Source organism: Nicotiana tabacum, chromosome 3 (assembly GCF_000715075.1).
Source record: "Nicotiana tabacum cultivar K326 chromosome 3, ASM71507v2, whole genome shotgun sequence".
NCBI classification, from domain to species: Eukaryota; Viridiplantae; Streptophyta; class Magnoliopsida; order Solanales; family Solanaceae; genus Nicotiana; species Nicotiana tabacum.
Genome location: NC_134082.1, coordinates 94,691,952 through 94,709,202, shown reverse-complemented (window position 1 = coordinate 94,709,202; position 17,251 = coordinate 94,691,952). Strand labels below are relative to the sequence as shown.

Below are 17,251 nucleotides of genomic sequence, written 5' to 3'. Positions count from 1 at the left end.
CCGCCATTTTGACGGGCTTTAAAATGGCCATCTCAACCTTATGTGAGTTGTAGGCCCCGTAGGCTGGCCCACCAATTTATTAAATTAAGTTCTAATCTTATAAAAAAAAGAGAAACTTACACAAATATTCCAAATAAGTCTCAAATTACCAACCTCTAGCCATTAATCATAGACTTACCAAAACTAGTCATGCACATATAAAAATTGAAAAACCAAATATATAAGGTTCTTTCTCTCAAAGAATTACATGCAAAAATCTCCTTCCACATTTTTAAGCGTGATTAGCAACATTATATGCACGACGGAAAGGAATTTCATGGATTGGGTAGCAAATAAAGTGATGAAATACAAAAAAATGATACAATATTCAGAAAATCTAGGCAAAAAAGGAACTTTTTCAATGGGTATAGTTGAAATTCATTGAAAACATATAGATAAGTCAATATACAAAATTTGAGGAAGATTGGAGGTGATTTGGACTGGTTTTGTATCAAAATTCGTAACTAAATCGAGTTCAAAAAATTCTTCTGCGACACTTGTATCAAACATGTATCACGCATGTATCACACACACAGATATACATGAATATACATGTGATACACAATTGATACAACTATGATACATATGTGATACACTAATGATACACATATCATTTTTTTCATGTTCAGTTTTTACTTCGAATTTTCAATTCAAACCACCTCAAAACTTCACCAAATTATTCCAAAACTGAGATTCAAACTCCTTAAGATGTACCCAATCTATTCTAATAACACCCATTCAAAAGAAAGCAAAAACTTGATCTTTTTTTGTTACAAATAGCTAATTGGCTAATATTAGTAATATTTTATAAATTGACCAATTTTTATAATGAGTTACTTATAAATAGACATAGGTGATAGTTTTCCTAAAAAAAAGGTAACACGATGCATAAAGTATTTCGCATTCACGTAAGCTCCAGAGAACGACAAGTTTCTAATGTTGCAAGATTTGGTTTTTAGTTTCTCATATATGAAACTTTTATGTAGTTTTCACTCATACTACAGGACTAGATGTTTATCCATTTCTATGTATATATACTTTGCTAACTCAAACAATACACATTTACAACGACCAAATGTGCACAACCAGCGAAGAAATCATCTTAATCCGATATTTTAGGTGTAAAGTGTTAAATGTTGGTTAGTGATTTTTGAGATTCTGTCTTATCGTATTATCAAAACGCTGAAAGTGTTAAATGGCAGACACTTTATATATTTAGATTTTAGTTAGCAACATGTTCCTTCATGTTATTTGTGGCTTGAATTATTTTCTTGTATTTTTAGGAAATTTAGGGTTCCTATAGGTTTAGAAAACTCAATTGTCCTAATAGATTTGGGAAAGGAAAACCTATAATCCTTGTCAAATTGGGAAACCTTTCTCATATATGTTTGAGACCTTTTGGGATCTATATATAGGGGTTGTAGTTGGAGATTCTATAGATTGTATTGTGCTTTTCTTCTCATTCATAGTGGAAAACTCTCTCTTCTTTTGCCCCGAGGATTAGGCTTAGCCGAACCTCGTTAAATCCTTGTGTTGATTTTTCTTCTCTATTTGCTTTGTGTGTGATTGTGTGCTAGTTAACCCACGATATTCCGCAACAATTGGTATCAGGGCAAGGTTTGGGTTTCTACACATAATTTAGGGTTAAGATGTCTTCATCATCTTCAACAAAGTACGAAGTAGAGAAATTTGACGGAGGTTCTAGTTTCAGTCTATGGAAGATTAGGATGAAATCGTCTCTGGTGTTACAAGGATTATGGAAAGCAATTGATGAGGATTTTCCTGAAGATATGAAAGAGACAAAGAAGGAAGACCTGAAGGAGAGGGCTTTGAGTGCGATCTTCATGAGCGTTACAGATAGCGTTCTTCGGGAAATTGCTGAAGAAACTTCTGCAGCAACAACATGGAAGAAGTTGGAAGATCTGTATTCTAAGAAATCGCTGACAAACTGCCTCTACCTGAAAAAGAGGTTATACAATCTCCGTATGAACGAAGGTACACCTGTTAAAACTCACCTTGATGAGTTTAATTCAATTATAATGGACCTGAAGAACGTGGATATCAAAATTGAGAGTGAGGATCAGGCCTTGATTGTGTTATGTTCTTTACCACAGTCTTATGATATTTTTGCCGATATACTGCTATATAGGAAAGATAGCATTTCACTAGAAGATGTTAGTGATGCACTAAAATCTAAAGAGTTGAAAAAGAGCTTTTCAGACAACATAATTGAGGGCAGGGGTCTTGTGGTTAGAGGAAGAACACAACAAAAGGACTTTAATAGGAAAAAGTCAACCCCAAGATCAAAGTCTAGAGTAAGTAAGCAAAACTGTTATGGGTGCGGGGAGCAAGGTCACTATAAGAGAGATTGTCCTAAGCTGAAGGAGAAAAGAGGGAAGCAGAAAATAGATAATTCGGCAAATATTGTTGACACTGGCAATAATTCTGATGATAGTGATTATGCAGGGGAAGTTTGTGTTGTGAGTTCTAGTCATAGGCAAAATTCTTGGATTCTTGATTCCGGTGCTACTTTCCACATATGTTCACACAAGAAACAAATAAATGAGACTGTCTATATGGGAGATGATAATCCATTACCAGTAGAGGGGGTTGGTAACATCAAATTGAGAATGTTCGATGGAACTATCAGAGACATTGAGTGTTGGCATGTTCCTCGGATAATCAAGGGTATAAATTTCACTACGAGAATGGAATACTTAAAGTGTGTAAAGACTTCATGGTACTCATGAAGGGTAAACTATATTCTAAATTATATCATCTTCAGGCCAGTGTAGTTGAAGGGGAATCTGCTGTAGCTTCTGGGAAAAGTGATCTGAATCAGTCTCAGTTGTGGCACTTGCGACTTGGCCATATGAGTGATAATGGATTGTCTTTGTTGAGTAAGCAGAATTTGCTGAATAGGTACAAAAATCAAGTTTTGAATTTTTGTGAGCACTGTGTGTTTGGTAAAACAACAAGGGTAAAGTTCATCAAGAAGGCCGAGCACAAGACCAGAGACAAGTTAGATTATATACACTCTGACTTGTGGGGTCCAAACAGAGTTCCCTCCAAGAGTGGTGCCAAGTATTTTATGACTTTGATTGATGATTACTCAAGGATGGTGTGGGTGTATTTTCTGAAAACAAAAGATGAGGCATTTTCGACATTTGTTAAATGGAAGACGATGGTTGAGAGACAGACGGAAAGAAAAGTTAAGCGTCTTCGAACTGACAATGGGTTGGAATTTTGCAATTTTGAGTTCGATAATTTCTGCAGCAGGGAGGGCATAGTGAGACATCGTACTTGTGTAGGAACACCACAACAAAATGGTGTTGCAGAACATATGAATAGAACGTTTTGTGATAGGGCATGAATCATGCTTTCACACTCATGTGTTAGCAAAGATTTTTGGGCTGAAGCAATCAATATAACTTATTATTTGGTCAATAGATCTCCATCCACAACTATTGAGTTCAAAACTCCTTTTGAGGTATGGTTCGGTTCGCCTGCTGATTATTCAAATTTAAGGATATTTGGTTGTCCTGCTTATGCTCATGTGAGGGATGGAAAACTTGAGCCGAGGGAAAAGAAGTGCATATTTCTAGGGTATGCAACTGGAGTGAAATGTTATAGGTTGTGGTGCACAGATCAAAAGACTCCAAGGCTAATTATCAGTAGGGATGTAACATTCAATGAATCTGCCTCACTGGACAGTTAGAGGGAGAAGGCAATAGCAGAAACAGACCGTGGTGTCAGTGACCACATAGAGCTAGAAATTGAATCTCCACTAGCTCAGCCCAATAGTTCTAAAGTAGAGGAAGCAGAGGAGGTGCAAAATATTGATCAAGACGATAATGTTGATGCACCTGCGCAACAACAACCATATAGCATTGCAACATGCAGAGAGATGAGAGTGATCAACCGACCGCAAAGGTTTGCAAACGTAGTTGATGGAAATCTTCTTGGATATACGAATCCAGTGGGATTTGCTTTGGCAGTTGCAGAGACTGTTGATGCGTTTGAGTGTTATAGCTATCTAGAAGCTATTCTGAGTATAGAACCAAATCGACGGATTAGTGCTATGAGTAAAGAGATTGAGTCTCTTAACAAGTTTAGGTGTTTCCTAGACTTGGTTGATGCGTGCGAAAATGGATAGAGCCCTTGCAAGAGCTGAGGGCAAGGTAGAGAGACGTTGTTCCTGTTGATGAAGAGAATTCAAGCAAAGGGGAAGATTTGTTATTTGTGGCTTGAATTATTTCCTTGTATTTTGAGGAAACCCATAGTCCTTATAGGTTTAGGAAAACCCATTGTCCTAATAGATTTGGGAAAGGAAAACCTATAGTTCTTGTCAAATTGGGAAACCTTTCTCATATATGTTTGTGACCTTTTGGATCTATATATAGGGGTTGTAGTTGGGGATGTTATAGATTGTATTGTGCTTTTCTTCTCATTCATAGGGGAAAACTCTCTCTTCTTTTGCCTTGAGGATTAGGCTTAGCCGAACCTCGTTAAATCCTTGTGTTGATTTTTCTTCTTTATTTGTTTTGTGTGTGATTGTGTGCTAGTTAACCTACCATATTCCGCAACACTTCATTTTCAAGTTTGATATTTATTTTTCTTTAGGCTAATTAGTACAACATTGGAGTCATATATATTATTGTTGATAAGTGATGATTACTTGTATTGCATCCTTGAACTGCTTTTATATTAAGTGAAAATGAATAGTTAATGAATTTTAATCCTTTGTTATATGTGTATTAGTCAAAAAGCTACTACAAAGCAAAGAGAATAAGGGAAAGCTTGAAGATCAGTGGCAAGCATTGATTTCGGTAAAGATACGGCGGATGCCGTATAGAGGCAAAAGGAAAAGCGCAGCTATTTCCTCAAAAACAGAATGTACAACGGCTGCTTTCCTTTGATTTTTCGGTCGCTGACTATGTCACGTTCCATGTACTAGGCAAACCAAATCAAGATTACTGCCTTTTCCCTAAAATTATGTGCCCTAGTCCGAGGTAGTTTGGCTTGACTCACCATAAAAATTTATTCGTATTCGGTATTTATATCAATCCAATAAATACATGACGCATATCTTCATATACACTCTTATCCAGGAACGGATTTATAGGTGTAATTACGGGGCACGTGAACTCATGGTCTCTTCGTAAAATTAGATATTTATGTACATATTTTCTAAAATTGAAATAGTATTAACTATTGACACTCATGCTCAAAGAAAATTAAATGGGTTGAAGGCTGAGTTAATTACTAAGAGGTATAGGATCAATTCCTACTAAATACATTTTTTCTGTGCATCCATGTACTAGAAACCCTAGATCCGCCTCTGCTCTTATCAGTAAATGGTGATTTTGTGCTTCAAGCTCGTTCTTGAATAGGATAAATCTTGAAGTCATCACACATCAAAGATACCCCTACATTTTACACATTTTTGGTATATTGCCGGGTATCTCTTGATATTAAGTTAGCTAGCCGATAAAGCTGACGACAGTTCCTTGCATCAGAGGAAAGTTAAAGATTCAAGCCAAGGTATTTCCACCTTAGTTAAATAAAGAAAGAGCTGAAAAGGGAATGGATCAGTTGCTTCTAATCAAGAACTATAGATTAAAAGGAGAATCTTGAAAAGGCACACACATTACATACTCTTGAAGCAACCCATATATCCTTATATACATAAAGAAACAAAAATATTCATAAACAAACAAGTGTGACTAAAGGCAGAGGGAGTTTCCAAGCCATGGAAGAAATGGTGGTGGAAGCTCTACTCTTTGGTGATAGACAAGCACAGCTCTTTGGTGCAAGACAAATTGGTCACTTTTCCGGCAAGCAAAGGCACAAGATCGTCGAAAAAGGCATAGTTCCTCCATTGATTTTGATGCTGAGTACTGATGATTATGAAGCCATTGAAGCTGCGCTGTTTGCTCTGCTTAGTATAGCCTTTCGCAGTGAAAGGTTAGCATGCGCATACTTCATTCAGGAACGTGTTTGGTACGTTGGAAGTCATTTTCGAGAAAAATGCATGAAAACATTTCTTATGGAAAATGACTTTTGTTGTATCAAACATAGCCAAAAAAAATTTGTTTTCGATCAATTTTTAAGGAACACGAGTGTATCTATACCTGTTTGATTTTAGTACTAAAATTGTGAATATTCTTATTGCTTGTTGCAGGAACAAGATAGTCATAGCAAAATCAGGGGCCATACAAGTGTTGTTAGATGTGCTTCAATGCGAAAATGAATTGTTAGTAGAGCTAGCAGTGGCATTTCTATTGACCCTCTCTTCTTGTGCTTCAAACAAGTTGGCAATTGCTTCATCTGGAACTATTCCACTTGTACTTGAATTATTAAATTCACAAGCCTACAACAGCATGAGCTTGCAGGCTAATTTGGACATCTTGTCAATACTTCACAATCTTTCAACTTGCCATCAGCTCATCCCTTCTATTGTTTCATCTGGTGGGGTAGCTACCCTGCTTGGATTAATTAGCCTGGCGTCGGAAACGAAAACAGCAGGAGAAGTGATTGTGGAGAAAGCCATGGTATTGCTAGAGAATATTGTTTCTTCATCAAGAATTGGACTAGAGGAAGCTGCAGGAACAGATGGAGCAATTCAGTGTTTGGTGGAGGCCATGGAGGAAGGTTAATTTCATGACAATCTCATATAAAAGTTTCACACTATTAATTACTCCGTTAATTGTATTATGTATCAGCACGCGTTGGCCTGATTCTTTTTCATGGGTCAAACACATTTGAATCTAGGACCCTTTGCATGCTTTGGTACCATGTTGAGTCGTGTGACTATATCATGTTGAATTATATATGACTATATCGTCTAAAAACTTAAGTTGTTAAAGAGAGTACACTTTTAATTACTTAATTGCATTACGTCTCAACAGGTTCAAGACAATGTAAAGAAGATGCAGTGGCAATTTTACTCCTAATATGTGAGAGCTGCAGAGAGAGATACAGAGGGATGATATTGAGGGAAGGAGCTACGGCAGCACTGCTTCAGTTGAGTGTGGATGGGACAAAGAGAGCCAGAGACAATGCTAAAAGACTGCTTTTGCTTTTGAGAGACCGTTCGCATTGCAGCCCGAAGAATAAACAGCCAAAGAATATTCTGCTATTGGAACATGTTATGAGACAAATTGAGCAAGGAGTTGGAGAGAGAGCAGGGATGTCTGTAGCATTCTTGGAGGAAATGATTTCAAAACTTAGGACATGACAGTTCATGTGCTAGATGTTCGAGTTGTGCTGATAGTTGCAGTAAATTTCATTTGCTTTCTGAGCTTTGGAAGGGGTACATGACCAATGTTGTATGATTATTTTATCATATATCTGTACATAAATTTGGATTTAGATTATTTTCTTAGCGGGGCATCATTTATCATACACTACAATTTGACAAAAGAAGTTCATTTCCTATCTTTTCAGCTCGGTATTTCTCATTTCTTTTTTCTTTTTAGCTCAAAAATGTTTGGTTGGGGTGAAAGGAGGAAAACAGGAGGAGAAAAAGTAAAAAGGAAAGAGGAATGAGTAATTTTCCATATTTGGTAAGTCGGAACACCAAATATAAGGGAGCCTTGGAGTAGCAAATATGGAAAGTCGGAACACCAAGGGGAACCTTGGAATAGCAGTAAAGTTGTCTCCATGTGACCTATAGATCATGAGTTCGCGGTCCTTCTCCGAATTCTGCGTGAATGCGGGGATGCTTTGTACACCGCGCTACCCTTAAGGTAAGTCACAACACCCCCTCTATAATTATTTCCAATCTTCTTAAAGGACAGAAATGAAGAAAATGAACAACCAATAGTCAATTAGAAAAAGAAGTCACCTTATTCAGGCTAAATTAGTGATTTTCATCTAGAGACTCAAATGCTACGAATCTACTACTCTCGAGTGGTTTTGTATTTTTAATCAGAAGCCACCTGATTGGTTGGGGTGGGGGTGGGTGGGGGGGGGGGGTATGCTACAAATGACTGGTGTGTCATACAGTGAAATTTATGTCCAAAAGCAAAAATCAACTTCCACAAAAAATTTCAACAAGTCATCCAATATCCCCAGACAACAAATGAAATACCAACACAACAATAAACAAGGTAATTCCGACAAGCCCAATAGCCTATCGAAAACCTTATTCACCTTTAACCAAAACAGCCAGGAAGCAAGACCTCCAGACCTGGAATTTTAATCATCTCTGTAGAGTGTAGACAAAACTTGCAGGTATCTGTAGTAACTAGTTAGAGCTGTGTAACTAAGAGGCCCTTAGGGTGCTCACTTGAAGAGAACAAGAGGACATCATCTCCATATAGTCGGACATATTCTGCATTTACTTCTTCTCCTTCAGAAAAATTCACACGTAACACGTAGCAAATGTCAGGGTTTAGAGTTACATCATTATTCTCTAAAAAAGACAATGTTTGGAATCTCTTCGTGACAGCATATCAGTGTGACCTCTTGTAAAATCCATAAGCAACAGCAACAAAAGCCACTGCTCCGACCACGCCAATGGCTGTGAACACTTCAGGCCGATCCCATTTTCCTGACCAGCATGAAAGTCTTCCCTGCCCCTTCTTTCCCTCTTTCACCTCAGTACTTGCATCTCTACAACAAGAAAAACCTACAGTTCCTTGGCAACAGCCCTGACTAGCATTTTCTACAGGGGCTTGTCCTTTTTCGTCCACATTGGTTCCATTGGGAACCCTCTGCTCATTCACCTTATCAGTTATCTCAGCAGGCAGTCCCATTTGGCCCCTATAGTTAACCAGGATAAAGTGTTTCAGACTGTATTCACAAAAAAATGAGAAAAAGAGCAAAACAATTTTAACTTTGCAACTGCTAAAGAGATTGCCTCCAACCGAAACTTAGAGAGTTCAAATTAGAAGTTTAGAATGTGAGAAATTCCCTGTTCTGTAATTGGAAAGGCATTACCTCTTGCACTTTATTCCGTAACTAGTCAGCAAAATTAATCTAACTTTTTCAAACCCTTCACATACACATACATGCCCATCTAAAATGAATGCTGAGAATAGCATCCAGCTCCCAGCAAAAAAGCAACAGAGAAAAGAAGATAGATCCAAATACCAAGAGCAAAAGATCCATCATCTGCCACCACTCTTTACTTAATTTTACTTAAGATTATTAGTTAACATGCAAACATTAAAGCTTCATAAGAGCAAAGCTCATGATCAAGCATGAAAAAACAAATGGACTAAATTTTATTATGATTACCTTTTATGCAAAAAAAATCAACATGAGAAAATGAGGCAATCATACAGCATTACCTTATAATCACTCACACAATATCTAATAATGATGCCAGTGATTGAGCTATTCTTGATTTTGGAGAAATAAAGGACAACGTGGTGCACAAAGCATCCCGCATTCATGCAGGGTCCGGGGAAGGCCCTCACCCCAAGAGTGTGATGTAGACAGACAGAAATATATTGGTGGAGGCATGGTGCAAATAAAGTAATCGAGCTTGGCTAAATTAACGTTTACATTATAGAAATATTGGTGGAGGCATGGTGCAAACAAGGCAGTTGAGCTTGGCTAAGTTAAAGTTTACGTTGGAATCATGGTGGAGGCATGGTGCAAATAAGGTAATCGAGCTTGGCTAAGGTAAAGTTTACTTAGAAGTTATGGTGACTGGGCTTGTTACGGAAACTGCAAAAAGATAATCCGGAACCAGCCCTCTACGGGATTTTCTCAAAGCTAAATGAAGAATTTGGACCATGTATTATGTATAAAGCAAACCCCAAATCATGCATATGAGAAACAAAGTATAGCACAACGAATACAAACCTCCAAAGTCTTTCAATGACTTTCCCCTCTCTGATCTGCTCGTCAAGCAAAATAGGTACATCACTTGGGGTAACATAGCCATACCTGCATTATGACAACAGATCACATATATATGTATAACGGACAGTCTAACAAGGATCTTCTCCACTTTGATCCATTTAAAAAGCCACATACTAAGGAATTGGTCAAGAAACTAATGGAAACTAAAAGAGCACCTCGATAAGTACAAAACTAGGTCTTACCAATTCCCAGCAATTTTCCCTTCTTTATCTGCACTGAAGATTATCACATTACCAGCATACTTGTGGCCACCAACATGGGAACAAGCTGTCACATGAACTTCGTTTTTCAAGTCCTTGGAATCAATCAATTTGCTAAATTCCTCAATCAGAATTGGTCCACAGACACCACACCTTCGATCTCGATTATTGTGGGAACAGACAAATACATAAGAACCACTTAGTGGCTCCTGCAGTCCAGAAGTCCAGGGCTTGCCATTCACAAGCACATCCTCAACAAAAGCTTCAACATCTGACTCCTTCAAATTCCTTGATTAAAAGAACCAGACACAAACTCAAGCTCAAGGTACGATAATGCTTGGAGATGCATACAATGGCTAGGTCAAATACTTTGCAACAAAATCAAGAGGAAAATTTAAAAATACACCCTTAGTCCTAATTTTTTTTATCACTTTTAGCTAACTGAGAGTCAATTTGACTAACTTTTTCTAATTAAATCAAACTAGATCAATTCATTTATGTTTGAATTAAAATTTGGACATTCAGAAACTAGTCGAAAAATACTACTCCTAAAAATTCTGATATGAGAAAGTTCCATTTTTAAATGTTGGTCAATTTCATAAGGTTGTGAAGAAGAAAAAAAGAATAAAGTCAAATTCACCATGTTTATTTCTTTTGTCTTGTTTCCAGATAGCCTAGTTATGTATTTCATCACTACTACACACAGAATACTAAAGGAGGACGAATTTTTCGCAGCCTAATACAATGATATAAAAATAATAACAAAATAAAAGTAAAAAATCATAGAAGATTGTCGAAAACTACCTGTATTTGATCATTTCAGGAAAAATCAGAACATCTCCATCAGATAGTCCAATGTCTTCGCGTACTTCGCAAATCGTCAAAACAGTCTACCACAAATAATCACCGAGCCAAAAACGCATTAAACTCAATTTCACACTTGCTAAGCTAACATCATAAAACTATTAATGCATTCTAATTGACCGAACTAGAATTCTTATATTGTGTACTAAATTTATCCACCACACATTTGAGAGGCTAATAACTTAAACCCACTAATTGCATTCTAATAGACAAGCTACAATTCTTATTAACTTCGTATAAAATTTTGAACATTTCGATAAAGTTCTTGCAATTAGATGACGAGATTTTTCATTATTTTATATAGAGTTTAAATTTTGTGCACCCACAGTGTGAAAGTTATTTACACAATTAGGTCACTACAAGGTAGTGACAGGTAAATCTCTACAATAAATATTAATTAGTAACCTGATAAAAGGTAACTAAGGTGGTTAAACAACACATGATAGTGTGAAAAATCATTTATACCGTTAGTATATATAAATTTAATCCTTTTATATAAACATTCAAAAACTTATAAACTTCATTAATGTTATCCATAGTATATCAAAAATATTAAATATATTATCTATAGTAGATCCAAAAAGAACCGATTGCTAATTTCAAATCAGAAACTAAAATCAATAGAAATGAAGTTCAATGTAACGCCGTTGACTTAACTAATCAGTTGAAAATAACTAACCTTAAGCTTGATTTCATCCTTACGAGCTTTAAGAGTAGCAGCGAGAAGCTTCGGAAGTGGATCGGAGTCGGAGGATTCAACGTGAGAAGGCCAAGTTTCATGTGATTTGTAACAAAGGAAAACGTGACGATCGTAAACAGTAGCAGTGCCGGAGAGTTTAAGTTCGTACATCTCCGAACGTTTGAACCCGAAGTTAACGTCGTCACTGACGATGTCCTCCGAGTTCCCGGCCATTTTCGAAAGAAGCGAGAAAGAGAGAGATTGCTGGAGAGTAGAGAAAGTAAAATGGGAACGTGGAGAGAACGAGCCACGGATTAAATAGTAGGAATGGTTTGACAAGTAATGTCTTAGGTCGATTGCTGAACTCAAAAGGACAATTTTCCTTTTTGGACTAATTGGAGAAATTTTGGAATTTGGACATATGACGGAAGTGGGCCATGGGGGAGAAAATGAACAGTTTACCTGTATTTCAGTTTCTTGCGTGGAGGAATGATAATCGTTGACATTTTATAATTAAGTATAAATGTATGTGACATATGTTAGTGGTAAAATATGGATGATTGATATAGGGATACAGGTACTCTGTTATTTTTAGTGTTAACAGTTGACGACAAGGTTTAGGTATTGATTGAAATAAGTGATATTTCATAAAAGTTGAAATATTGCACACAAAAAAATGACTTCCGCCCATAAGTGATAACTCATGTTTTGTCGAAATACTTTCTTTAAGAAAAATATTTTAAACAATTCAAGAAATGAAACACTAGAAAAATAATCTTACCGACAATTAACTAATTATAAAGCATAGAGAAAATTATTAAACTTAAGATTCAAACTTGTGACATTGTGATTTTAATCTTGACCGCTTTACTTCTTCGCTCGTAAAAAATGGCTAGCCTAGTGCTATTGAGAGTAAAGGGTCAATCAGAAGGACTACAGACAAAAATTTAAGGTGCGTGTTGTGGGCATTAGGCCATATTCCAGCTACCAACTTTTCTAACTCTGAATGGTGGGTGTGGATAGAAATAGAAAGGAATACATTTGACTAAGAAAACCAGTTGATAAATTCTAGTTCAGGTTTACACAAAACTCTGCTTAATGGAGAGAATATTTTCACTTGTATACGTTGAGGACAATTTGAAATCCTGAAAATTGACTATACTATAGTTTAGTATAAATGAGTTTAAAATACTTGTAGTACAAGAAAGTTGCGCGCTTTTCTTCCAGTTGTGTTAATTGTAACAAAATTGTGTAGCTTTGGTGGTAGTTGACTGGTTGGCAGTGGTGATAGTTGTAATGGTGGAGGTGGATTGATGTGGTAGTGACTAGAGGTGGTGATTGTGATGGTTGACGCAGTGGCAGTTGACACGGTGGTGGTGGTTGTGATCGCGGAGGTGGTGGTTGTGGATAGAGTGATGGTGAAAAGCGATCGTCAAAGATTAAGATTTATATAATCCAGAGAAGAGGACAACAAATAGCTGCAAGCATAAACATTGACAAATAAAGAAGATACTAGAAAAGTGACCTTCAAATATCCAATTCCTATGCATTTGTTTTTCAGGAGAGTATGCACTATTGCACTTTACATTTTCATATAAAAGGTAACAACAAATCGGTGTTCTTGCTATAAGCGGGCATGGACTTAACTGCTAAGGAAACAAGTTTACTCAGAAGAAATCAATCTCAAAATAATTATCAGCGCCTGGCACCTTTGTTGCTGGTGTGCTGGGGACATCATGTAGCACGAACGGCTTTGGTACATCAGGAGGACTAGCACATCGGATAAGTGCCCAATTCACGCTCTGAAAGAAAGGGTGTTGTTTTATTTCTGTAGCACCCCGCCTATATGCAAGGCGATGCTGTGGCTCTTTCACAAGTAAACCTCTTATCAAGTCCCTTGCAGCAAAGCTAACACTAGGTGATGAAGGGAATCTCAGGGGCTGGCCAACAACATTAAACAAGGTGGCTCTGTTGCCTGCTCCTTTAAAAGGTGTCTGCCCGAACAAGAGCTCATAGAGAAAGATCCCAAATGTCCACCAATCAACGGCACTACCATGTCCCTCGCCTTTAATGATTTCTGGAGCAAGGTACTCATGTGTCCCCACGAAAGACATGGATCGAGCATTTGTTGGTTCAGCAAGGAGCTCTGGCAGGGGGCTCACTTGATTGTGCATCTCGGTTTTCTGTTTCGTGTTCTTTCCTTTCTTGGGCCTGCTTAAGAAACGCGGTGAAAAACATGCAGGCTGGATGATACAAGATGGCTCAATACAAGCAGGCTGGACACAGTATGATGAAGTCTTCGACTCTAAACTTGAATTTGAGGATTTAACCAAAGTTGGACTTGTGGCACACCTCAAGGAGAGGTCAAAGTCAGATAGCATTATATGACCATCTTCTCGAACCAAAACGTTCTCTGGTTTAAGGTCTCTATAAATGATTCCAAGCATGTGCAGATACTCTAGAGCAAGGAGAACTTCTGCTACATAGAACCTATACTCCAAAACAGAAGATAACAAGTGCAAGTTAAAATCATTATCAAGATGGACAGGCGTCCTTGTGATTTTGTGCATGATATGGACAGAAAATAATATTTTAACCTAACTACTATTTATGCAGGATCTCCCTTATGCCATAGGTCTAGGAAAAGGAATTCCAATTTAACAACGTATCTTGGGACCCTTAAATCATGGTAATGATGCAGGTTCCGATAAAGAGAGATGTTAACATTTCCAAAACCAATCAAAAATGATAAAGGAAGTTAATGTATTGTAGTTTGATCACTACAATTGGAGCAAGAAACTAAACATATTGACCATGAAACCTGATCATCAGATCCGAAGTCCTGAATATACAGATACATGGACAAAAAAAGCGCTTCCAGCTGAATGGAGATTCAGAGTAAAATAGCTACAACATCAACAAAAATGCATCAATAAGAAACTAGCCTAACCTGGCAGCATGCTCAGGGAAAAACTTTCCTGGTTGTCTTTGCCGAAGTGCATGCAAATCTCCGCCAGGGCAGAATTCCATCACCAAGCAGGAAAATTTGTCGGTTTCAAAGTGTGAATAGAGTGTTGGTAGAAAAGGATGATCCAGAGACTGTAGTATCTCTCTTTCTGTCTGAGCTCTAACAATTTTCTTACGACTCTCTAGAGCTGCTTTGTCCATCACTTTCATGGCAAAGAAATCTCTTGTTCCAATCAACTGTGCTAGGAAAACATTTCCGATGTCTCCACCTCCCAATCTCTTCAGAAGTCTGAAGTGGTTGAACCCCAGTGTTCCATCAAGAGATCTAATGGCTTGAATTGCATCCCACTTTGTATCATTTGCCTGATGTGGTTTATATATTGCGCTGCTGAAACTAGTACAACTGCTCTCGTCACTGATATCACTACCTGTGCTGCCTCTATAGAAGCTTGTTTTTCTGCTCTCACTGATGTCGCACGAGTTGCTAACATCACCGCTTTCACCAGACTTGGCCATGCTGCTAGCGCATTCGCTGATGACTTCTGTAGTGGTGAAACTTTGTTTGGCTTCTATGTATTGTGTTGCAGTGTAAAAGCTGTTTTGAGGACTAGGACAATAGTTTATTCCAGATTGAGATGTTAAAAGGTCAGCATCTCCTCTGCCGACAGCATGTAACATAAAATCCTTGCGCTCCACAAAGCCACTTGAAGTAGTGTTCTTGTTATCATGAAGTGAATCCTTGAAAGCTGATTTGGCTTCAAAGATTAAAACCCGATCAAGTGAACATTTTTGTGATTGTTGATCAAGAGTATCTTCTATGTCCTCTTTTTCTTTAGTCAATTCAGAATAGCGTCTCATCGAGCCAGAGATATTATCCCTCTTTACACGATTACTGGATGTTTTATATGAACACTTAGAAGCAGTCCCCGACCCTGTTGGGGTATCAATTGTCTTCGACCCAAAGTCAATAGCTATCGGATCGAAAGACAACTCTTTACATCTAGATTGTCTCATTGATGTAGGATGGGGAGGACGACTAATCCGGGAAGCTGAAGACGCGTTACCCTTAATAGGAGTGAAGGAAGTATGACTGTTTGGCAAAGAACTGACTCCTTCAACAAGTGACTCCATTCTGCTCTTTGGCCTAGACACTGCCATTGTACAATCAAAAAATGAGATTATTACCTCATACTTACTCTATGATACAAAATAAGCCATTTTGAACAAAGTTTTTTTCTTTTATATAATAAATCTGAAATTGATTCTATGATCCCAAAATGCAGCACTAAATCCTTAAACAAATCGGAAGGAATCTTTGGCAGAGAAATAAGAGGTACAATATCATTCACAGTTTCCCATTAACAAGAAAAAGCTACTTAACTTATAATTAACAAATCAATCAACTAGGTCTCAATATAAAACTAGTTGGAATTGGCTGCATTTGTATGAACACACTTTAATTATTACACTCTATTCGGGTCCATTTCATTCCTATTAATAGAAATCTAAGAGCGGATCAATGCTTTAATTAAAATCAAAGAGAAGTTAAAATTTTAACTGCCCAATTGCATTACAGCAGAAATCAAACATCTTTCACAACAGAAATTAAAATACTAATTAAGTTACACGAAAATTCAATGTTACATCCAAAATCCAGGAAAGAACATTCACCAAAAACTTTAGGAAATCTTGCATGGTTCAGCACTTTCCTTTTTTGCTTTTTCCAAAAGAACTAAAAAAATACAAATAACAGAAAATAACGGGTTCTTGATAATTACCTGATTAAAGAACTGAGGACAGTGAATTAATCTTTCATAATTGTTGAGACTCAACAAAAGCTAGAGCGAAACAGAGACCCTTTCAAGAACTTGGCTCGAAAAGTGAAACAATCTTTGCTCTGTTACTGCTTTTTCCTGTATTGTTTTTCTGGCTTCTTTTTCAGATCCGATCGAAAAACAAGAAAGAATGTTAAGTAATAGTAATTCTACTGATTTTGTGAGTTTGAGTTTTTGTGGGGTAAATGGGGTGCAATAGTAATTACAATGGAGAAGAAAAGAAACAAGAAAAGGAGAGAAAGTTGTATGAATGATATGAAAGAAAACTCAGAAGCAAAGCAAAAAGACAGGAAAACAAAGCAAAGCTAAAGAAAAGCTGTCTTCACTTTTAAGAGAAAATCTAATTTCTCGCACTGTACGTCTTTCTGCTTTACCTTCACCTTTCTTTTCTTGTTTATGTAAACGCTTATACTGAACTACTATACAGAACTCTTCTTTATCGTCGAATACAAAAATGCATACTGTAACTTATCACAGTGAATCTGTTGAGAGACAAGGCTGGAAAATGCATTTTATTATTGGAACTCTCAACTTCTATTCTTTTCTATTTTTAATCGCACTCTCAACTTTTATTCGCAATTAAACCACAAATTAATTGAGACTTGTTATGAATATACTATATTATGGATGTTCATTTAGTACTCCATTGTAAATAAGCTTCCTGAAGAAACTTATTCATACGGGACTCCGCCGTAAATATGTTTATCTATTTAGTACTCTATTGGAAATAAGTCTCCCGAAGAAGTTTATCACTTCGGTAGAAGATTATCCATACCGGATATAATAAG

General features: G+C 37.1%; 3 protein-coding genes across 4 annotated transcripts; 1 reads left to right on the top strand and 2 right to left on the bottom strand.

The window, feature by feature from the left end:
• The first annotated feature begins 5,648 nt into the window (after positions 1-5,648).
• LOC107767332 (uncharacterized) lies at positions 5,649-7,479 on the top strand. Of its 2 annotated transcripts, none has more exons than XM_016586300.2 (3): positions 5,649-6,006; positions 6,224-6,693; positions 6,951-7,479. In XM_016586300.2, the coding sequence occupies exons 1-3, from the start codon at positions 5,792-5,794 to the stop codon at positions 7,277-7,279; spliced, it is 1,014 nt and encodes a 337-aa protein (XP_016441786.1). In that variant the 5' UTR covers positions 5,649-5,791; the 3' UTR covers positions 7,280-7,479. The 2 variants fall into 2 exon arrangements, with proteins under 2 accessions (XP_016441786.1, XP_016441785.1); XM_016586299.2 differs by having other exon boundaries at positions 5,649-6,042.
• Positions 7,480-8,054: 575 nt separating this feature from the next.
• LOC107767330 (altered inheritance of mitochondria protein 32) lies at positions 8,055-12,029 on the bottom strand. Its single transcript, XM_016586297.2, has 5 exons — positions 11,662-12,029; positions 10,923-11,008; positions 10,101-10,406; positions 9,859-9,942; positions 8,055-8,808 (listed from the first exon to the last, which is right to left on the bottom strand). The coding sequence occupies exons 1-5, from the start codon at positions 11,893-11,895 to the stop codon at positions 8,499-8,501; spliced, it is 1,020 nt and encodes a 339-aa protein (XP_016441783.1). The 5' UTR covers positions 11,896-12,029; the 3' UTR covers positions 8,055-8,498.
• A 1,109-nt stretch (positions 12,030-13,138) lies between these two features.
• Positions 13,139-17,038, bottom strand: LOC107767331 (serine/threonine-protein kinase D6PK). The gene is made up of 3 exons (XM_016586298.2): positions 16,407-17,038; positions 14,612-15,779; positions 13,139-14,151 (listed from the first exon to the last, which is right to left on the bottom strand). Exons 2-3 carry the CDS (start codon positions 15,757-15,759, stop codon positions 13,329-13,331), a joined length of 1,971 nt encoding a protein of 656 aa, XP_016441784.1. The 5' UTR covers positions 15,760-15,779; positions 16,407-17,038; the 3' UTR covers positions 13,139-13,328.
• Positions 17,039-17,251: the final 213 nt, after the last annotated feature.